Source organism: Carassius auratus, chromosome 40 (genome assembly GCF_003368295.1).
Source record: "Carassius auratus strain Wakin chromosome 40, ASM336829v1, whole genome shotgun sequence".
In the NCBI taxonomy this organism is placed as follows: domain Eukaryota; kingdom Metazoa; phylum Chordata; class Actinopteri; order Cypriniformes; family Cyprinidae; genus Carassius; species Carassius auratus.
The window spans coordinates 19,492,283-19,516,910 of record NC_039282.1 but is presented as its reverse complement, the minus strand read 5'-3'; the positions used below and the strand labels follow the sequence as shown (position 1 = coordinate 19,516,910).

Genomic DNA, 24,628 nt, shown 5'->3' with positions numbered 1-24,628 from the left:
GTGTTTGTGAATGAGAGTCTTGTGATACACTGCTTCAAATGTTTGTGTGTGATTTACAGTTATGGATCTGCATCACATTTGTAAATCAAAGCCAGTACTGTTTATTTTATCGATATTTACATCCAGTGCCTCCCTGACTCATGCATTTTCCTGTGAGCTTTGATTAATAGAATTTATGTGTGTTTCTGTGCTATAGAATAATCAGACCATTGCTTTCTTTCCTGAGGTTTAATCCTAAATGAAGGCCGCAGCAGATCACACACATTAAACCAAAACTTTTGTATGATACTCATTTGTGTTTTTCTGCTGTTTGCAGTTCTTTGTGGATATATTTATGTATTGCATTAATATTTTATTTGCACATATTATATTCAAAGTATGCATTCTATTCTATTTTATATTTTTCAGTCTGTTGCTGTGGATGAATAAATATGCAAAATTTTGAAATAAATAAATAACTGTAACAATAGGACAATTAATAAAGAAATAAATGACTTTAAAATAAATGCAATACATTTTAATTTTGATTAAATTATTAATTATTTTTTTATTTATTGTTATATTATTTTTTCCACACATGTGTTTGTTTGTTTGTAATTTTTGAAGGTTTGGTCCTCCATTGATCTTGGTTTAGTTTAATGAATTTTAAAAAATGCATGCGATGCAATTGAAAGTATTTCCTAAGTTATATTCTGTTTATTAATTTTAACTTATATATATATATATATATATATATATATATATATATATATATATATATATATATATATATATATATACTTTTTAATTTTGATTAATTTCTGTATTTATTTCCATATTTATTTATTACTTTTCCGTGTTTTGCATGCTTCCTGGTTCAGTTTCCTTCTGCTGCGTTGTTTTTGTGGTTTAATGCTGCCATCTAGCGGCTGATGTCAGTACTCCTCTTGACTCTTATATGCGGCGCCCCCTGCTGGTCGTCGTGGTACATGTGCGCTGCGTCAGCAATATATCTGCTGCGCTGGCACCTTTACAGGCACTTTACCTCACTGTTAATCCTTTTAACGAGTAAAAACCTTGCGAGTTATGAACCAGAAGCGAGAAGGTGACCTTGCTCTTCATCTCCAGATTAATGCGACGTGAGTTTTGTTTAGAAAAATAACAACCATGTGAACGCGCACGTTCACATCGTTCACTGCGGCATCACTGCACTGACAGCTTTTCAGCAGCAGGTGTCGCCTTTTAGTAGTGTAACATATTAATTAATAGATGATTAATAATCATTTCAACACAGTATTTAAAAACCGTAATCATAACAGGAGAATAAATAGATAATTTATATATTATTATTAAATAATTATTTTGATTATTTTGTTAAATTGTGTTATAATTATTAAAATATTATGTTAAATATATTATTGCTGTTCTGTAATATTTCTGTTTTATTTGATTTTAATAAACATTTTATAGTATTTTACAATATTTTAGATTTATATTTTATAATATTTTTAATCTATAAGATAAAAAGTATTTTTAATGACAACAAATATATTACGTTAAATCATGAATAATAATTGAATGTTTATTTAATTAGAAATTATGTCAGCTCAGAAAACATAATTGCAAAAGGAGAATTTTAAAGAATTTGTAGATATGGTCATAATAATATGCTTTGATTAATCTATCTATATCTTAAAAATAGGAAAAAAAGAATAATAGAATATTATTAAAATGCAGTATACATAGAACTGCAAGAAAAAATTAAATTTAGAATTAAATATATGTAATACATTTTTTTTAATTCCGCTAAAAAAGCATAAAACTAGATATATTTACACATTCTATTTTTATGCTATAAAAAGTTGTATATTTTAAAAACAGAAAAATCGAACTATTAAAATGCAATTACACAGAAATAGGAGATCAGAATTATTATAAGTAAATATTAAGAATTACTTAAGTTCAAATACTTTAAATATATAATTAAAAAAGGACAATATTTAAAATATAAAATAGATACGTTTACATATACTTTATAATAAGTATGTATATTTATTTTATATATATATATATATATATATATATATATATATATATATATATATATATATATATATATATATATATATATATATATATATATATGTAGTTCAAAAGGTTTGGGGTCAGTTAGATTTTTTTTATTATTTTATTTATCAAGGATGCATTAATTTGATCAAAAGTGTCACTAAAGATATTTATAATGTTAACAAATATTTATATTTCAAATAAATGCTGTTTTTTTTTTTTTTTACTTTCTATTCATCAAGGAATCCTGAATAATGGAGTAATGATGCTTAAAACACAGCTTTGCATTATACGTTTTTAAATATGTTTTGTTATTGTTCTGTGTTTTTGATCAAATAAATGCAGCCTTGACGACTTCATTCAAAATCTTTTTCTAACAAACATTTCTCCCTATTTTGTCTAATAACTGCTGCAGTCCGTGAATTTTTGCCCTCTAGCGGTTAATACGCAGAACTGCGTGCGTCTTGCGGAAGAACATTGTAGCCGGAACTACTTCTCTGTTTATGTCTATGGCGAATCACGCAGGTACTGTGCTACTCCGCAGTCGATATAGTCCATATATAAACACTTATGATAGGTGTACCTTAGTGATTCATGACAAGCTGGGAAATTGATTCATGGTGTAGTCGCTTATTATATAATTTTTTTTTACATTTTGAACACAAAAAAGTTACGTAGTGCTGCCTTTAAAAAAAAAGGATTAAGATTTAACAAATTTCAGACACAAACATCAGTGAGTCACCCTGCTGCTTTATTTATTCGCAAAAAAAAAAAAAAAAAAAGATTAATGAAAAAGCTTTCAGAATCCACCTCTTGGTGTGAACTCAACAAAAAGTGTTTAACTGTTCAAATACTGAACATTATTTGCCTTCGAAAACACTTAGCCGACAGCGATGCAGATGATGAGGTTTGGGAGCAGATGCTGATGGCAGAAGAAAAGCTGAAACCAGACCAGAGTTTAATCCTGTTTTTCATTTATTTATTTATTTATTTTTATTACATTTTCCTCCTGTGGCAGGTTTAATGTTTTATTCAGAACTCTTTTACATAATGAACATGAACGTGTTCAGAATTCAGGTGCAAACACAAAAGAACTTCCCAGGTCAGCAGAAGATCATTTCAGCATGGCAATAATCAGAACATCTTCTGTGAAAAAAAAACAAAACAAAAAAACAGGCAGGCATCTTTAGACACAAGGTTCGTGACCCTTAGTTTTTCTCTCCCTCTTGTATCACTAGCCCTGACCTTTGACCCCACTCTCAGATGCTGGTGGAGCGCCAGTCATGGAAGACTTCTTATAAACCCAGCTAACAGCTGATTGGCCTTTCCATCAACAGATCTGACCAATGAACAGGTCGATCACATTTAAAGGGGAAGGAGCCTGGACTCAAGTAACCAATCAGAAACGTGCTGAGCTGAGCGTTGTTCAAAATGTCATCCCAGCATACTAATCTCACCACTTCTTCAGTATACAGTGTGCATACCCTGCACAGTATGCAAATAATCTTATGCATGGCTAAGAGCTTTATTTAGCTAAAGCTGAGCGGCTTCTTTATACAGTACGGATCGTTTCAAAGCAGTAATAACTGCAGTGGAATGGTGTCAATGTTGCAAAGTTAATCAATTATGTAACCAATTTGATCTCAGTAGACAATAGTGTCATTATTTAGAAACTCTAATTCAGTTTAAGTGTCAATCTTGCAAAGTTCAAGTAGAGCACTATGCATTCGACCTTGTATTTACAGAACTACACTTTTTCCTCGTTTTTTTTAATGGATGATTAAACATGCAAAACAATAGCATTCATTTCAGACATTTACTGAGTTAGACATGCAACATAGTGAAAACATCTAGTACTCTACTGTAGCATTGCAAGTGCACCATTTCACATACTGTTTTGTATGAAGTATATACTGCACACTAAGCAGTGCACTAAGACTCCATTCTGAACACAGCCTGCATGTTAATGAGGAGCGATTAAAAAATAAAAACTGTGTGAGAAGGAAAACCGGGGCAGTCTATTCTCTGGTTTAAAGTGGTTTAGTCCAGTTTAGTCACTCGGAGGGCAGTATGTGCTTTTGGCAGGATAAAAAACCCCAATCTCTGAGGATCAAATCGGGCGTGAGGTGAAATTAAAACAAGTGTTTCCATTTACTGAATGCAGAATCTCAGACTGTGACGATTCTCACTGCATTCAAAACATTCCAAAAAAAGCTCATTAACATATTCCCGCCCACATTTACATAAACGCCTGTTCAGCGACCCGCCCCAACAGATGACACCAGTATGCTGATGTCCACCAATCATAACAGTGCATTAACATATCCAAGTCTTAAAGGTACAGCAGCAAGCATGTTTCAGAGACACTGTTGAACGACGCCGAGGGGATTTAAAGGAAAATGCTACTGAAGTGTAGAATATGACACATACAGTGAATGAGATTCCAGTTCTAGTAATTCCTGAACCCTCCAGCCAATCAGAGAGCAGAATGCATAAGCCCCTCCCCCTCCCAGAATAAAAAAACTGCAATGATTGGGGGACACAATCGATGAGAACATTCGATATTAATGAGGTGAGCGATGTATAGCGGTGAGTGAAAGTGCTTTTAGCATTCATAAATCAACATGTGATCATCGAACATGGCTTTAAAGCTCTGACTCCCGAAAGAAAACACCCTCCACGAGCACGTGACGCCAATATAGACTCTTGCCAGACTTTGCATAAAATGTAAAATCATGTCCTGATTTTCATAGACTCCTAAAATATTTTCACAGGCAAGAATGTTTTATTTTTATTTTTATGTTACTTCATTAATTTTAGTTTCGTTTGATGCTTGTCGATGCTGAAGTTGCTGTTGTTTGTTCGGGTGTAAGAAAGCATTCAGCTCCAGGGGTCACCGTGTGTGTGTGTGTGTGTGTGTGTGTGTGAGTGAGTGTGTGTGTGTTTGTGTGTACATTTACAGGTCGGTGTGTGTGTGTGTGTGTGGCTATGAGCCTTCATGATCGGTAGAGTCCTGGTTTAACTCTTTCCTGGTGCCCATGGTGGGAGTTCCTGAGTTTTTCCTGGACCGCTGCTTCTCGTCAATATCATGCAGCGACGGCTCCTTATACATACACACTGAGACACAAATACATACACACGTCATTATTAAACAGCAGGGGTTTTGCAGCTAGTGAGGCATTAATACAGTGTTGGTCAAACATCTCAGAGAAGAAAAGCTTCAATTTTGCATTGTTGTCTAATTCAGTTTTTTTTTTCATTACAAGTTACACGTTTGAGTGAAAAATCTGCATGATCTTTTTCAAAATTGTCTAATTTCCAGGTTTATCAGTCTATCTTTCTATCAATCTATATAAATTCATAAATAATTATGCATTTACTGTAAATATTTCATACATCACCCTGCCCTATGTATGTGTGTGTGTGTGTGGGTGTGTGTGAAAGTGTGTCTCTGTGTGTGTGTGTGTGTGTGTGAAGGTTTGAGTGTGAGAGTGTGTCTGTGTGTGTATGTGTGTGTGTGTGTGTGTCTGTGTGTGTGCGTGTGTGTGTCTCTGTGTGTGTGTGTGTGTGTGTGTGTGAGAGAGAGAGTGAGTCTCTGTGTGTGTGTGTGTGTGTGTGTGTGTGAGAGAGTGAGTCTCTGTGTGTGTGTGTGTGTGTGTGTGTGTGATTGAGAGAGTGTCTCTGTGTGTGTGTGTGCACGCGTGTAGGTTTGCGTGTGTATGTGTGTGTGAGAGTGTGTGTGTGTGTGTGTTTGTGTGTGTGTGTATGAAGGTTTGAGTGTGAGAGTGTGTCTGTATGTTTACATGTGTAGGTTTGTGTGTGTGTGTGTGTGAGAGAGAGAGAGTGTGTGTCTCTGTGTGTGTGAGTGTGTGAGAGTGTGAATGTGTGTGTGAAGGTTTGAGTGTGTCTGTGTGTGTACGTGTGTAGGTTTGTGTGAGAGTGTGTCTGTGTGTGTGTGTGTGTGTGTGTATGAAGGTTTGAGTGTGAGAGTGTGTCTGTATGTGTACATGTGTAGGTTTGTGTGTGTGTGTGTGTGTGTGAGAGAGAGAGAGAGAGAGACTGTGAGTGTGTAGGTGTGCGTGTGAGTGTGTGTGTGTGTGTGTGTGTGTGAAGGTTTGAGTGTGAGAGTGTGTCTGTGTGTGTACATGTGTAGGTTTGTGTGTGTGTGTGTGTGTGTGTGTGTGAGAGAGAGAGTGTGAGTGTGTGTGTGTGTGAGTGTGTATGTGTTAATGTGTGTGGGTGTGTGTGTGTGTTCTCACCTTCAATAGGTCTGGGCACGAAGTGTGAGCACGGTTTAGTTTTCTTGACCCGGTTTCCCTTCATGATGAGTCCTTCTTTATTGAGTCCGAGGAACCAGGCGCGTCCGCTCTCGTGCTGGCGGTACATCGTGGACGAGTAGATCACGTAATAATTCTCAAACACACTCTCCTTAAACTTACACTCCGCTGTGAACGTATCCTACAGACAGACGGACAGAAACAGAGAGAGATGTTAAAACACAGTTACAGCTCTCAGGTGTGTGTGTGTGTGTGTGTGTCTGCATTTATAGAGTATTTGTCCCAGTTTCTTTATAAAGTCTTTTGCATGCACAGGTGGAGAGGGTGGAGACGGCCGTCAACCAGAGCAGAAACCACCTCGGGTGAACACACACACACACACACAAACAATTGACACAATTAATGTTTTGTATATATTTCATACAGTGAAATACAAAAACCTGAGACCACCAGTGCAAATGTTTAAACTGTGCATTGGGAATTTAACCGGTTCAATCCCAAATTTTTCCCAGACATGAAAATATCTCAATGATGTGTCATTAGTAACCCTTTGAAAAAAACTTACTATTACGCATAAAAACCCTTATACAACACTGATAGAAATACTGAGATAAAAGACAAAAAATACAAGCATCAACGTATTTTAAAATTGCTACTTTATTCAAACATATATCATAATAAATTAGTGCTACTAGTATTACAGTAAAACATTTATATAGTAACTTATTTATTATTGCCTCGCCTAACCATGGGACACTGCACATATTTAATTGAGATCCTTTATTTTTTCCATATTTGCAGGAAATGCACCGGTCAGTAACATTTCAGAGCTTTATAAATGAAAACTTTCTTTACATGCACTATTGTGACCCTTTAATTACAAATTATATTGGCAGAAAAACAATGTGAGTGAAAAATGAAACCGAGAAATGCATATAATTTGGGAATGTGTTAAACAAGGCTTGTGCTAAATATAAAATTCAATATACTAAGGCATTTTACTATTCAGTGTAAATGACACATCCATCCTGAAAATTTGAATTATGAAGCAATTATGTTTATTTTTAAAAATGCATGTACATACAAGCATTATTACACTTCCATATATGAAATATATTGTCATATGAAGTGAAAACGTATTAAACCTATAAAAAATTGTATAAAAAATTTCATATATTGACATATCTAACCCATACAAATATTTATATTTATTTAAGTGCAATTCATTTTTAGACTTACATGTCATTTACATGTATATTTGTCTTGTTAATAATATATAAGTAAATAAAAAAGATAGACATGCATTAAAAAATTTAGATTTTTGTATATACTGTGTGTTGTTGTTAAAGCTGCATATATATAACATATATATCGACGACTCAAATGATTCATGAACCCGCTCTTAAATCGCGATCCGACTCAAACGATTCGCGAACCCGCTCTGAAGTCGCGATCTGACTCAAATGAATCAAATGATTCGCGAACCCGCTCTTAAATCGCGATCCGACTCAAATGATTCGTGAACACGATCTGAAGTCAAGATCTGACTCAAATGATTCGTGAACCCGCTCTGAAGTCGCGATCTGACTCAAATGACGCAAATGATTCGCGAACCCACTCTGAAGTCGCGATCTGACGCAAATGATTCGCGAACCCGCTCTGAAGTCGGGATCTGACTCAAATGAATCAAATGATTCGCGAACCCGCTCTTAAATCGCGATCCGACTCAAATGATTCGCGAACCCACTCTGAAGTCGCGATCTGACGCAAATGATTCGTGAACCCGCTCTGAAGTCGGGATCTGACTCAAATGACGCAAATGATTCGCGAACCCGCTCTGAAGTCGCGATCTGACTCAAATGATTCGTGAACACGATCTGAAGTCAAGATCTGACTCAAATGATTCGTGAACCCGCTCTGAAGTCGCGATCTGACTCAAATGATTCGTGAACCCGATCTGAAGTCGCGATCTGACTCAAATGATTCGTGAACCCGCTCTGAAGTCGCGATCTGACTCAAATGACTCAAATGATTCGCGAACCCGTTCTTAAGTCGGGATGTGGTATAGTTTCCACATACTTGTCTAAGTCCAATTTGAATAAAGAAAAAAGAGGTTTATAGCCAGTAAACTTTTGTTTATAAATGTGAAATTTAGCTAACAGGAAATATAAATTAATTATGTAATATTTTCCAGTATTCTCTTTTTTAATAAATAAAAATAAAGTGAAGTGACATTCAGCCAAGTATGGTGACCCATACTCAGAATTTGTGCTCTGCATTTAACCCATCCGAAATGCACACACACAGAGCAGTGAACACACACACACACACACTGTGAGCACACACCCGGAGCAGTGGGCAGCCATTTATGCTGCGGCGCCCGGGGAGCAGTTGGGGGTTCGATGCCTTGCTCAAGGGCACCTAAGTCGTGGTATTGAAGGTGGAGAAAGAGCTATTCATGCACTCCCCCCCACCCACAATTCCGTCCGGCCCGAGACTAGAACCCACAACCCTTCGATTGGGAGTCCAACCCTCTAACCATTAGGCCACGACTTCCCTAATGGTCAATTTTGAATGGTCAAACAATCCAAATGAAAACAAAAAGAGAAGTCACTTACAAAATAACACTGAATAAATGCCAAAAGGTCTGACCAAAATTTTTCAGTGTAGGAGCATTGCCAAAATAAATGAATGAAGACTTCTTCAGAAGAATGACAAAAACAGCAACTCACGTCAATGTCTAACTTTAGTTGGGTAACATTTGTGAATTAACTTAAATGTTATTTATTTTATTTTGTTGGTCAGCAGATATCTATGAGGCAAGGTCCATAATTTCTCCCAAGGTATATTCTCCACAATGCTATTCCAATTAGGTATTATGTAAGGAATTGGTATTATCTCTCTCTGAAAGAGAGCTCTAATTCTATAGTTATTTTTTTCTTGATCTGCAGAAAAGCAAACATTTCCGATCATTGTGTCAGTTAAATTCAGCGTGTAAGTACATGGCCATGTATTTACAGTACCATGTTTGGTTCACATTTGTCTGCTGTCGTGGAGCAAAAAGCCCAACTCATCTGGTTCAACGTGTCGAGGACTTTGTTTTTGCCTCTTTTTTTGTTTTACTGGAAAGACACACTGCGACAAAAATCCATTGAACACAACATGGATTTCATGGTTTTGCGCACTGAAAGATTATTAAAAGCTTATTATATTTTTAGCCTGCACAAAACATTTAAAATAAGCAATTTAATTGTATATTATTTCTGTGTAGTGTAGTGTAAGCATTATAAATATATACACTTCTGAATTCTTGACATTCATATATAAATATTAAATTGTGAAATGTATGATTGCCTGATTGAATTTTATAAGAGAACTAATAGTAATTTGTTTTTATTAACATGTTTGGATTGTGTAAAATTGATTGTGTAGATTTTTTCAAGAATTACTTTTTGTATTTATTTGCATTACATTTAAATAAAATATGTCTGGTTAAACACTGGCCCCTCCCTGGCCCCCCTAGTAAAATTTGTCTAGAGCCGGCACTGTATATCGTTGAAATATATGGTTGCTGCATATAATACCATATATAAATCAAGTGTATATATTATTATGTACATTTTACTACAGGGGCATTTTATTTATGTTATAAACTTATATCTAGCCAGAGAATGCACGTTTAAAATATATTGCAATATCATTCCAAATATTGGTCAAAATATGTCATATATGTGACTCTGGAGCAATAGCCAAATATATATTGTATGGGTCAAAATTATCGATTTTTCTTTTATGCCAAAAAGCATTAGGATATTAATTAAAGATAATGTTCCATGAAGATATTTTATAAATTTCCTACTCTAAATATATCAAAACTTCATTTTTGATTAGTAATATGCATTGCTAAGAACTTCATCTGAACAACTTTAAAGATGATTTTCTCTCAATATTTAGATTTTTTTTGCTCCCTCAGATTCCAGATTTTCTAATAATTGTATCTCAGACAAATATAGTCCTCTTAACAAACCATACATTAATAGAAATACGATTTATTCAGCTTTCAGATGATCTATAAACTGAAAAGGGTCTTCTGGGTTTTGATGTCGTGGCTGCAGCACTTTATGGTTTAATCTGTATGCTAAAACTTTGTTTATTTCAAGGTTTTTGTTCATTTTCCACATTTTCAATGCAGTCTCAGACTTTTGAACCCTAATGTATATTACACACACACACACACACACACACACACAGCAGTAAGGGAGGTTTGCGCTCTTTGCCATCTCAGCATCTCAAAGCACTTTAGCAGATTAAACATAAATAACCAGTAGAAAACCTCACACACACACAACCCTGAGCTACAACATCCACACAATAACACACTCAGTAAAACACTCATTACAACGACACCAAATCAATGGAAGGCAATCCACAAATATAAAACAAAAAATATTTAATGACCAATGAATGATTTCAGTTTGCGAAACTTGCATTCATTTGTGATTTACATGCCAAAATTCAATCAATGACTTCTTGCACACACACACATACACACTGCATTGCAACACTCACAAACACACACACCCATCAGACTTTGGCAGAAGTTCATTATCACACTTAAACTAAAGTTAATTAACACTTTGTCACCCCAAAGATAGAACAACATCCAGAACAGCTGATCTTGACACTCACACCGACATGTGTAATGTTACATAACACCAAACAAAAATTAATATGCATTTCTATAAGTTCTGCATATTTAAACTCTGTACAATGACTTTAAATGGAGCTGAGAGTACAAGACTAATTTCTTTTAAAAAAAGCAGTTTGCATTAAGCACAATTCATTAATGAACAAACTTCACTTTATTTATCCATATATTTTGTGTTGATGTTGACATGAATTTCTGTGGAACAACTTTAAACATGGTTGAAAAAGATTATATGGAGCTGTAAATTTGTAAAAAGACAGCTATTTGAATTCAGACATCCTTTCCTTCATATAGACCTGGCTGGTGCTCAAACTGTTTTGCAATGGAGATTATAAATGTCATTTTTACTTACAGTTGTGTCATGAGATTTAAAGTCCTTTCACACTCTTCACAGCAAACTGAAAGCTGTGTGTGCGCATGTGTGTGTGCATGCGTGTCTAAAAACAGTAACATTGCTTGCTTTCTTTGTGGATCAATGTAGTTCAGGAGCTATACTTGAAATTTTAATAACAAGTCTGTGAATTATGAATGTAGACGGGAGCAGAGAGTCGCTCTCTCCATCACATGACTGCTGCTTCCAGAACCTTCTCTCGGTTGAGTTTTAGACTACATGAGAGGAGACTGGCGATGCAATCCTTCTTTTGACTTCACATCCATCACAATATTGAAGCTATGTCCTGCAATAAATCCGGTAAAACACAACCAGCACCTCCTCACACACAATATATTATTAACACATGTAATATTACACACTTCAACCTGTAAAAACACATCAAAACACACAACATCACAACCGTAACACCATGACAGTGTGTCCTGATTTCCAAAACACACACACACACAGAAATATTCACGCACTACATCAAAATTGCATATAATAGTACATACCCTGACAAATGCTACAGAGAAAAGAAACAAAACAGATTGTATGATCACATGAAAAGCTGTGGATTTTAGATAGAACAGACGTGACACACACACACACACACACACAGATGTGAGGAGTGTGTTCTTACCGTGGAGTAGAGGAAACCCTCTCCGTTCATGGCCACGTAGAGTCCGGCCTTCACGCCTTGTATGGCCACGACCCGCAAACCCACGGGGATCAGGTTAAACAGAGCTGAAACACAGCACAGCAACATCTCACTGGAGATCCTGCTTATGATCACAGTCATCTCCTCTGAGCCACACTCACTGCTACACTGAGAAAACCTTTAGATCAATGAGTTTGACTGAGGAAGCAGAGAGGATTACAATAGAACGATCGATAGAACGATAGATAGATAGATAGAACAATAGAACGATAGATAGAACGATAGATAGATAGATAGAACGATAGAACGATAGATAGAACAATAGAACGATAGATAGAACGATAGATAGAAGGATAGAACGATAGATAGAACGATAGAACGATAGATAGATGGATAGAAAGATAGAAGGATAGAACGATAGAACGATAGATAGATAGAACGATAGATAGAACGATAGAACGATAGATAGATGGATAGATAGAACGATAGATAGATAGAACGATAGATAGAACGATAGATAGATAGATAGATAGATAGATAGATAGATAGATAGATAGATAGATAGATAGAACGATAGATAGATAGATAGATAGATAGATAGATAGATAGATAGATAGATAGATAGATAGATAGATAGATAGATAGATAGATAGATAGAACGATAGGTAGAACGATACAACGATAGATAGATAGATAGATAGATAGATAGATAGATAGATAGATAGATAGAACGATAGATAGAACGATACAACGATAGATAGATAGATAGATAGATAGATAGATAGATAGATAGATAGATAGATAGATAGATAGATAGATAGAACGATAGATAGAACGATACAACGATAGATAGATAGATAGATAGATAGATAGATAGATAGATAGAACGATAGATAGATAGATAGAACGATAGATAGAACGATAGATAGAACGATAGATAGAACGATAGATAGATAGATAGATAGATAGAACGATAGATAGAACGATAGATAGATAAAAGGATAGATAGATAGATAGATAGATAGATAGATAGATAGATAGATAGATAGATAGATAGATAGATAGATAGATAGATAGATAGATAGATAGATAGATAGATAGATAGATAAAATGATCGATAGAACGATGGATGGATAGATAGATAGATAGAACGATAGATAGAACGATAGAACAATAGATAGAACGATAGATAGATAGAAGGATAGAAGGATAGAAGGATAGAAGGATAGATAGATAGATCGATAGAACGATAGATAGATAGATAGATAGATAGATAGATAGATAGATAGATAGATAGATAGACACTCGTAATGCTGCTGCTGATTCAGTTCCAGTCTTTATAAATCGACAGGAGGGAAAAAACCCAGAGGAGAGAGAAAACAGGAGCAGCGGAGGAGTGCAGCAGGATAACGGAGGGATGGAGGGGGAGGAGAGATCAGAGAACCAGAACAAGGGATGAGTGTTTGTGTGGGATCGAGAGCAGAATATGAGAGAGAATTCATGAGATGAGGAACAAACTCCTCACAAACTCAATCACAAGCACATTATCAGTCCAAAGTTTTTTATTATCAATGCTGAAAACAGCTGTGCTGCTGAATATCTGTGAAAATACATTGTGATACACTACCACTGAATTTGAATGAACAGAAATGAAAACTTATATTCATCAAGGATGCATTAAATTGATCAAAAGTGACAGTAAAAACATGAAGAATGTTAATATTAGATTTCTATTTCAAATAAATGCTGTTCTTTTCAACTTTCTGTTCATCTGTGAATCCTGAAAAATAAAATACATCACAGTTTCCACAAAAATATTGAGCAGCACAACTGTTTCCAACATTTATAATAATCAGAAATATTTCATCAACTTATTCTGATTTCTGAAGATCATGTGACACTGAAGACTGGAGGAATGATGCTGAAAATACAGATTTGAGCACAGGAATAAATTACAGGTTAATAGATATTCACTTAGAAAACAGCTGGTTTAAATTCTAAAAATATTTTAGGATTTATTTTACTGCAGTTTTGATAAAAAAAAATCCAGCCTTGTTGAGCAGAAGAGAAATCTTAATGATTTCAAACCTTTGTCCAGTAGTGTCAGTGTTGGTCAACAGATATTTGAATGATACATTTCCCCCCTCTTGAGTTCTGAAGTTTGTTACTGCAAACATGAAGAGGAAAACACGCCGAACAAGAATTCATGCAGATCTGTTTCTCTGTGCTTCAGCTTGTTCATCAGCTGTTCTTCATTTTGCTGGAAGCCGACCAGATTCTGACTGTATTGTGTTTCACTTCTCCAGCTGATCAATATTCTCGCTTTAGATGAAAACATGTTTGCCCACAGCTGTCGGATAAATGCGATCATGTTGCATGAGAATCCCCCACAGCTTAAAAACACCAGGAAAAGACAAAACTCTATCAATGTGTCAAAACTGATGCTATTTTCTTAATGCACGCTCCTGTTCTTGCTGTGAACGACTGCATGTCAAAATGCATAAAAAGTGTCTGTTTTCATAATCTTTCATCAAACTGAAACGAAATCTTTCCTTTTAAGTGGACATCGCCGGCTTCACTCACGTTATCGTAGTGAAATGGGCGTTTTATGTTGACTTTAACACTGAATCTGTCATAAGCCTCGAGGGCTGGACACAGTAATGTGTGTCTCACGTGTGTCACACAAAGACGCGCTGTCTAAGCCTGTTGGACTCGCTAATGTGAGTTTAGCAGATAAGGAGGAAAAAAGGATTCAGAAGCATCTCGCAGGAGGAGATTCAAAACATGAGTGGGCACCTTCAAACCACTGAGATAATACAGGAGCTGCAAGAGAGAGAGAGAACGCTCTAAAATACTGAGCTTTAGAAGTAAAACATCCCTCTCTAGCACCCCGGGGAGGTGTGTGTGTGTGTGTGTGTGTGTGTGTGTGTGTGTGTGTGTGTGTGTGCGCACGTGTCCACACTCAATAATGCATATGCAGATCTGAAAAATACACTCAAACTGTGAGATCAGGCAAGATCACACACACACACACACACACACACACGTGATGAAGGTTCTCTGTTCTATAAAGAAAATGTCAGCCAAGAATATAAAAAAGAGGAATTATTCATTTAAATAATTAAAATGACAAATTATGTCTACTCTAGGAACAGTGAGATGTTTTGCATGGTGAAAACACATTTTCCCTTCAAATCCTTATTATTGTAATGCATCTGGCCTCATTTTTCTTAATGTAAAAAATATGCTAATAAAATCACACACACACATATTTATCAAAGGTTTGGAATCAATGCTCCAGTCAATCATTATTTTCTGTGTGAATATATATTAAAGTGTAATGTATTTCTGTGATGCTCCGCTGTATTTTCAGCATCATTCCTCCAGTCTTCAGTGTCACATGATCTTCAGAAATCTGAATAATATGATGATTTACTGCTCAAGAAACATTTCTGATTATTATCAATGTTGAACACAGCTCAAATGTTTGTGGAAACCGTGATGCATTTTATTTTTCAGGATTCTAAATTAAAGTATTCATTATTCTTTTTTAAATGCACTGACCCCAAAGTTTTGAATGGTAATGTTTTTATATTTGTGCATGGGTTAACGTTCATATATGTCATGTATGTATGAAAGGAGAACATTAAGATAAGATCTGCTGCAATCTAACACATATTTGGATTTCAGAGCGTATTCGTTTCGGACACAGGACAGAGCGAACAGAGAGACTCACTGTAGTCGCTGTTTTCATCTTTGGTCCCGCCGACGGTTCCATCCGGCTGCATCTGCAAGTAATAGCCCTGCTCACTGAAGAGCCTGGTCACTATCCCCTTCAACTGAGGCTCTGGAACACACACACACACACACACACACACACACACACACACACACACACACACACACACACACACACACACACACACTAATGTCAGAAATGCAAAGCCTGCGTACCATCCAAATTAAATGGTTCTTCAGAGATTATAAACTATCTGATGTTACATCACAAGTTCTTCTGATCTGCTTATAAAGAGATATGCAAAACAACATGTTTTTAACAAAACTTAAAATGTTCTCATAATGTAATACTCTTCTTAAATAAGCCACTCTAAACCAATCATATGCATGCAAACAAGCACAAGTATTAAATAGGATGGATGCATCATTAATGATGCATGCTGAACTCCAATGCTCAGTACTGCTCAAAAAAATAAAAAAATTAAATAAAAAAGGAATCTGTCAAGTTCCCGAAACAGCAAGTGCTGCTGACCAATTAAAATGTGTTAATTGTTTTAAAACCTTCCTAAATACGTAAGTAAACCGGCTCCCTTCTGCTCTGTCTCACTCCCAGAATGTTTTCAAGAGTATCTCCGCAATATTTAGTATTAAAAAAGGTCACGTGCTATAAAAAGACCAATGAAATTTGAATTACAGACACTTGTACTATATTCCTCATCTCAGAAGAGCTCAGTCGACCAGAAGGAACAGACAGGGGAGAAAACAGAAGTCAAATATGATATATGCATCATAAACAGACCAAACCGAAACACAATCGATTTTGCAGCTTTAATACACACGTTTAATCAATAACAGAAGTGTTGGTCGAAAATGTAGCATTTTCCATCAAGCTGCTTTGAAACATTGTGTAAAAAGGTGTCGATATGTGCAAAGTGCTATAAAAATGAACTCAAACCGAATTCCACAAAGACACACCTGTAACCTTTCAGAATAAAGTTACATGCTGCAGTCCAGGGTTACACTTTATAATGACATTTATTAATAACATCAATCATCGTGGCATTATTTAATGATCACTACTGAAATGAAAAGTTGAAACTTAATACATACTTACAATTATATTCAAACTAGTCATCTGTATGTAAAGTACATCCTATAAATATCAATGCAATCATATATTCAACTATATATAATATCTAACATTGTATAACCATATCAATATTTTCAATCTAAATTAATATTAGTATTTTTTGTTATTTATCAATAAAATATGTTCATATAGACAAATAAATAAATTAAAATGCATTTAATATTTATTTACATTTTGTCTAACATTGTATACACTATTAATATTTTAAGATGTTTATAGTAATCTTTGTCCGTTCATAAACTCCCTGTTAAATAATAATGCAATCAAAGTTATTAATAAAAAGATCATATATTTTTCTATATTAGTATTTTATATCTAATATAACCAAAATTAATAGGCTACAATCCATCCCTACTATATACGTCAATAAAGTGTAATAAAATATCTATCTTAGCTACCTGTTATAATGGCATTATAAATGTTAATGCAATCCTCACAGTTATCAATAAAACAATCAAACGTGCAGTAACGTAATAATGTAGCATAAAATCTCATCCGCTGCTCTCCGCGCGCGCGCGCGCACAGGTGAGCGTCACGCGACACGCGCGCGAGGTGTGAATGAACTGACCTGGTTTCCGGCGCACCGGTCGTTTCTTCCCGCTGCATAATCGGACTTTACCGAAGAGTCCGAACAGGTGCCGATCGCACAGGGAGCCTCGTCCCGAGGGCTCTTTACCGGGGCTTGAGCGACGTTTACCGGTGACCGCTCGCTCGCTGTTTGACTCGCGCGCCTGCCGTTTCTGTCGGATGAGCGAGCTGGCGATCGCCGCGGCCATCTCACGGGAGATTCAGTGCAGATTCGGTGCAGATTCACGGTGCACACCGGCGCGAGGGAGCGAGCGCAGGCATGCACCGGAGCGAGAGCGATACCGATAGACTCGGTATTCCTACCACGGAAAACACTCAGAGTTACATAACCGTGCAATTAGATCACATAACAACACAGAGACCCTCCAAAAACGAGCCCTAGACACGGAAGCGTCAGTTATTCATGACATCAAGAGCTTGGAAACGCGCAGCTGCAGTGACTCTTCATCAAGAAGGTCCGGTGAGGAGGACTCCTCATCCCGTCTCATCCCACGGTGCGTGTCCAGCATCTATCCCGAGATCCGGTGCATGCGGGAAAAGCCTCCGAATATCCAGTGGAGTGACTTCAACCTACAGATGAATCCTGTGTGATTCCAGCCGAGGAGGTGAAGCTCTGAATGATGCTGAGAGAACGAGAGGCAGAGAGGGGGAGCAGTGTGTGTGTGTGTGTGTGAGAGAGAGAGAAGGAGACCGACTCGACTGGGAACAGAGAGGGGAGGTCAGAGCAACAGCTTTCCCAAAAAATTGACAAAAACAAAATCTGGTCTGACCAATACTGGTTTTTAAGCGGTGCATCTGCGTATCCTTGAGAAATGGAAGCTTGTGTCTGCCACAGGATGAAAAGAATAGCCTAAAAAAGGTAATCCCGACTTTCTGTCTCACAGTTCAGACTGATTTTATATCTTGCAACTCTGAATTCTGAGTTTGCTTCTTGCAAATCCAGAACTTTTTATTTTGTGACAGTGACATATGAATAAATACATAAAATGAAATAAACTCACAACTGCGAGATGTTAAGTCAGAACTGCATGATATAAAATTCAAAGTTCAAAGGTCAGAATTTAGATACAATGTTGCCATTACCTGTTTTTATTCCAGATATGAACTCAGGAAAAATCATTAAAAAAACAAAAACAAATTTTGAGTGTCTTGCAATCTTTATTTTTTTAATCACATGGGGAAAAAGTCTAAATTCTAAAATAAAAAGTCAATTTTTTATCAACACCCTGATATACTCATGGAAAAGTTATTTTTTAGTTCTTCGCTTGGGGGTAAATATATAGCAAACATGCCATTTCTTCATTGCAACATAAGATTAAATTGCTTATTTGATTGCTTTAAATCAATTTTTGTTTAAAGTGATGTCACACCTCATCGATTTCACTTAAAGTGTGTTGTAGTAGATTTACCATCTCTGAAACAACTCTGTGTTTCTCACTGGACAGATTTCCTTGGCTTGATTAAAACATCCCAGCCCAAATTAAAGACAAAAATCACTGCACAAAGGTCATTTCACAACACCTGCAAGATGTAGAGTAAAACTGATCAAAACTGATTTCAACAGAGAACATTCTAAACGAACAACATCTGAGAGCCAGTATCGTTTGGACAAAGTTTAATTAGGGCATTTCAAAGGCAGCCGGATAATTCTGGATGGTTTGGCTTCACGTGATTGTTTTTTATGATGAACCTTGTGAATTGAAGCACGGATCGGTGATGGAGCAGCTGTCACTGCTGCTGACTCAGGTACCGATATCGTATCGAATACACAGAGCTGTCAAGAGCTGAGAGATGCTTTCTGAAGTCTCCAGTAAAGAGGCCAATCACTGTGACCCAGATACATCATTCAACCTTCATCACAAAACACTGAACATTATCACTGAGAGAAAGAGAGTGAGAGAAAGACAGGAGGAAATAGAGAAAGAGGGGATGTCTATCTATAGTCTCCGCTGAGTAGGCCAGTAGTACTTGTGCACGCTAGTTCACACTCGCTCACACACACACACACGCACACACACAGATTTGAGGACTACAAGTAAAGCATGAATGCATAGTAAAGGCTTAGATCCACTTACTGATTCATTTTAAGTGTGTGTGTGTGTGTGTGTGTGTATATATAGAAGTCACTGCATATAAGTCATGGAAAGAATCAATAAGTCACAGCACCACGTTTTTCCATTAAACTCATTAAAATAATTAAATCAATTTCCACTTCCTTTAAGTTACATGCATTTAAACCGCAATGAACCATTTTATATATATATATATATATATATATATATATATATATTTTTTTTTAATGCATGTACTGTAAAACATTATATAAAAATTTTGGTCAGTATTTTTATTTATTTTGTTTGCATTTATTTTAATCAAAATGTTTTTTAATAATATTTAAATTCATGATAGCATTTTCATTGTTACAGAAGATTAATTTATAATATTTATAATATTATTTTTTAAGGTAATGTTGAACTTGATATTTATGTCATTTTTGATCATGTAAAGCACTTTTAACTGCATCTTATGTCTGAAGGGTGCTATATAAATAGTTTATTAGAAAATTGCAAGATTATTATTATTTAAACATTTTCATATTATATTTCATATTCGCATGCATGTTTTTTTGGCAGGGGGGGGGGGGCGAAAGTGCATTTTTGGATTTCACAACATTATAATGTACAATATGAAATATGTATAACTACTCTTTTTGAGATGAATAATTCATAAGGTCAGACATCCATTACAGGAAAGTGCTGTTTAAGAAGTATTGCACTTAAACAGTTACATCTCAAACATAATCAAGTGCTTTCCCTTTAATTTAGTGCTAAAGGACAGCCAAAACAGTCTCTTTTTTTTAAATGATTGTGGTTCATGAATGCTGTAGGATATAGACATTAACGAAAACAATCAGCAGATTTCAAAAACTTAAAATGTAAAAAAAAGTTTAGAAAACTAATTGTTTTTTTTATTGTTTTTTAAAAAATGTTAACAAATGTTTTGGAATCTAATTTAGCTATAAAATCAAAGTCTTATGTCTAAGTCGTGTTTCAAATTTGAAGTTGATATCAAAAATTTGAGGATCCTGTGATTTTGTTGTATATATATATAAATATATATATATATATATATATATGATGTATAATACATTACTTCTATCATAAAATAATAGAACCACATGGACCTTTCCAACAATATATGTTTTGTCAAGATTAGAAAACATTAAGAAAAATTTCGTAATATGAAGTTTGACACCGCCCACAAGGGGAGGAGCTTGTTAAAGGGATTTAAAATACAATTTTTTCACTGGATGAATTTTTAAAAATAATTTTAGCTTTTGAATGATTACTAAAATGTTTGTCAGAGGAAAAGGCAATAATAAAAATAAAAAAGTCAAATATAAATATCAAACGTCTTAGTTTTGTACAATGACCTGTGATAAAATTGTGGCACTGTGTTGAGTCAGCGCTAAATCAGTGACCTGTGAAGACCAGGATGAGAAAAAGGAGGAAGAGGAAGGCCGGGCTTCATCAGATCCTGTCTGAAAGACGAGTGTGAGAGTTTATGACCCCTAATGATACAGGATTAGTATGACCCCGTCTCAGCACTGCACAAGTAAGTGTGTGTGTGTGTGTGTGTCCTGAGGAGTGTCACCCGTCCTCAAACAAATCCCAAAATGATTGTCTTTTTCAAAGACAGAGATCAGGTTTGGAAAAATAAGAAAAGAGACGGAAACTGAAACTCTATAATCTGTATTTAGTGTCTGTGGGTTGATGGGAGCCTTGCTCTGATTGGTCAGTCAACGAAGGCAGGAACCAATGGGAGGTCAGAGCTATCTGTCATTATAATGACCCCTGATGGAGCAGTTTGGAAATTGATCAGAAAACTCAACACCAACACACACACATAGCTCATCAACAATTGTGAAGTTGCAATCAATATCTTGACCCCTTCACATGGACACATACTGTACACATAAAGTGTTTCTAACATGCTGTCGTCTAACGAAATACTGTATAAATACTTTCAGATACTGATTAAAATGTGTGTTTGATTTTATTCCCCTGTAATCCACAAGATTGTAAAAAAAAAAAAAATGTACCAAAGCACTTTCCTAAACATCGGCATTTCACTATGCGTGTGGAAATTTGGCTGATTTCTACACAATTATACAAATCAGTATATTATTCTGATTTCTGAAGATCATGTGACACTGAAGACTGGAGGAATGATGCTGAAAATACAGCGGAGCATCACAGAAATAAATTACACTTTAACACAGATTCACACAGAAAACTGTTTTTTTTTTTTTATTAAAATAATATTTTAACATTTTTGTCTTTACTCTCTATTCTTGATCATATAAATGCAACCTTGATAAGCACAATGATTCTGCACTAATTTTATCAAATATGTAATGTTCTATAAATGTTATAGAATTAGCAAATGAGAAGCAGTAAAATTACTGAATATATTTTGAGAGAAAGGTCAATTATGTCAATTATTAATTATTATTAAAATAATATAAAATCACCATAATTATAATGAAACCATATATTTTTTTAAAACACTGTATTAATTATAATCATATAATAAAATATACAGAATACTTTTTTTTTTTTTTTTTTTTTTTAAATGACAATTTTAATGACATATATATATATATATATATATATAGAGAGAGAGAGAGAGAGAGAGAGAGAGAAAGAGGTTTTTTTTTCAGAATAGATAGAAAATAGAGCAAATTAAAAAAAATTATTAACTTGGATGTTATGCAAAACATTTTTCTTAAGCTAATGTATTTCTATCAATAATGGGAGCCCTGAACAAGGATTTTAAACAAAACAAAAAAAATTTATGATTTATTTGATCCATAAATGTTTAAAGGGACAATAAGTAACTTTTTAGGTATTTTATTATCTAAAATCAATATTTTTTTTCATAAATATGCCCTCAATGGTGTACAAATACCTATGCCAATGTTTAAACTAATCCTCGTAAATGAAGAATTTATTATCTTTATATACATGGGACGGGTAGGTCGACGGAGGCTTCCATGTAGTTCCGCCATCTTGCAAAACTATAATAGCAGAGAGGGACAAAAAGTACTAAGCCAACGCGTTTCCACAGCGCGTTTTCGGTCAGAGCCAGAAACGCAGGTGCAGAGCAGTGAGAGGCGCTTGAAACTGCACCGGCAAGTTTAAAAGTCTGGATTGCATCTTATTATGGACCATACATATGCCGCGCCACAGGAGAAGAAAACATCGTCGCCAAAACAGTCAAAAATAGAACGTAAAAGGAAATGTGACCGTAGATTACAGAAAACAAGAGTTAATGTCCGGGAAGCTTTTTCTAGGTGGAAAGAGCTAATGCTTGATAAAGATTTCAAAAGAGACGCTGAAGTGGCCAGTTTTCTTCTCGACAGGTAAGTCAGTGTTACAGTCTATATTATAATATTTTTTTTATATCTAACAATGCATATAATTCAGAAAATATAACGAATAAATTAGACATAACTACTAATTACAATATTTCATGTTTTCCACAGTCAGTAATTCATACTGTAACATTCGTTTGTTTATGGTCATGTTGCAGTTTGTTTGAAATAACACACCTGTTCACCTGAAGGAAAACTGGACGAAGTGCTATTAGAAGACATCCCGTCAAAGCTTTTTGGTACATATCGCCTACCGTAGATGCAACGCGCATTTGAAAAAGCGAGGCGCTGGAGAGCAAAATTAGTTTGAATGCAAAATACAATTTCACCACTAGATGGGAGTAATTCCTACTTACTGTCCCTTTAATGAATACTAGGGCTGTCAAAAATAGCGCGTAAACGACGTTAATTAGTTGTTTGTTGTTAATTACGTCAAATTTTTTAGCGCATTTCACGTATGCCCAGTGTGACAAATTATTCAGGTCAGGAAGGTCTCGTCCATCTCTGAATTTCCAAGATAGTAAAAAAACAGCGGCGAGCGCTGCGACGAAAACACAGAAGAAGCTTAAGGTTTTACCCCAGTTACTCTCAAATACATTCATGCCAAGCTCGATAAACAGAGACGACTTTGGTAGTTGATACGCTGGAGCTTCTTCCTGTTATAGCGTCCTGTGTTTCACACTGCGCATGCGCAGAACGCCTACATGCAATGCAGCAAAAATTACAGCCGTTTGGGAAAGCATATGCATTTTACTTGGTTTTACTGGCACTTGAAGCCTTCAGAACGTGAAAATATCGATCCTAAAGTATTGTGGCAGAGCAAATGAACACCTCCCAAAAACAAGAGTGCCCAGAGTGCTGCTTATGTGATGGTGGAGCATGTTTGTGTTTCTGAGTTCATTCTTTTGAGTTTCTCTATGAATAATTTCATAGATATGTGGCTATATTTAACCACTGGTTCACCTAAAACTCTTACACTATCTGTAGTTAAATGGCATGGTTTGATATAGTGCTCAAGTAAATGTTAAACTTTTGAAATTCAGAAAAACAAGAACCACATATTGATGAATCAATACATGAAAATTATGTATCTGTGTCCTGTTATTTATCTTTTGGTATGCATTTCAGGAAAAAATAAAATGGTTAGGATTCAGGTGTAATCCACTGAAAATTCTGATTAATTTGAATAAAAATTTTACAGTCCAACATTTGAAAACATTTGACAGTCCTAATTAATATATGTGTTTTATTCCATAGTAACACACTACTCAGTAGTGAAAATCGCTCAATGCATTGCATTCTGGCATTGCATAATCTGAAAATAATACAGATTAATGCTGCATTAGACACGAGGCAAAATAAAGTATTTTAAACAGAATTACACTAGCTTTTAGTCTAGCTAGGCAGCTCATAGGTCTGTGGTTCTGTGCTGCCAGTTAGAGGTTAACAGAATGAAGCACAGCCTCATTAAAATCCACGAACACAACAGTAGCAGCACTACAGAGAGCCTGATGAATGTTTCATGTGTGTATTTGTGTGATGCAATCGTTTATTCTGAGCGTCTGCATCATTTATGAGAAAGCTCGACTGTCTTCAAACCTCTCAGTCTGCACTCACATCCACATTCAGCTTTAAAACCAGCACTATCCA

The 24,628-nt window shown here is 35.5% G+C and overlaps 1 protein-coding gene across 3 annotated transcripts in view; it reads right to left on the bottom strand.

Annotated features, from left to right (window-relative positions):
• Nucleotides 1-2,992: 2,992 nt before the first annotated feature.
• The window catches only part of LOC113058802 (fibroblast growth factor 12-like), a 37,500-nt gene continuing 15,864 nt past the window's right edge, over nt 2,993-24,628 (bottom strand). For 2 of the 3 annotated variants that reach the window (XM_026227027.1, XM_026227026.1), the window contains exons 2-5: nt 15,802-15,912; nt 12,048-12,151; nt 6,306-6,504; nt 2,993-5,163 (exon numbers count right to left, since the gene is read on the bottom strand). In XM_026227027.1, coding sequence (XP_026082812.1) covers nt 5,033-5,163; nt 6,306-6,504; nt 12,048-12,151; nt 15,802-15,912 — 545 coding nt within the window. In that variant the 3' untranslated portion in view covers nt 2,993-5,032. Of the gene's footprint in view, nt 5,164-6,305; nt 6,505-12,047; nt 12,152-15,801; nt 15,913-17,521; nt 18,425-24,628 lie in introns of those variants that run through there. The other variant, XM_026227025.1, reaches the window with a different exon arrangement.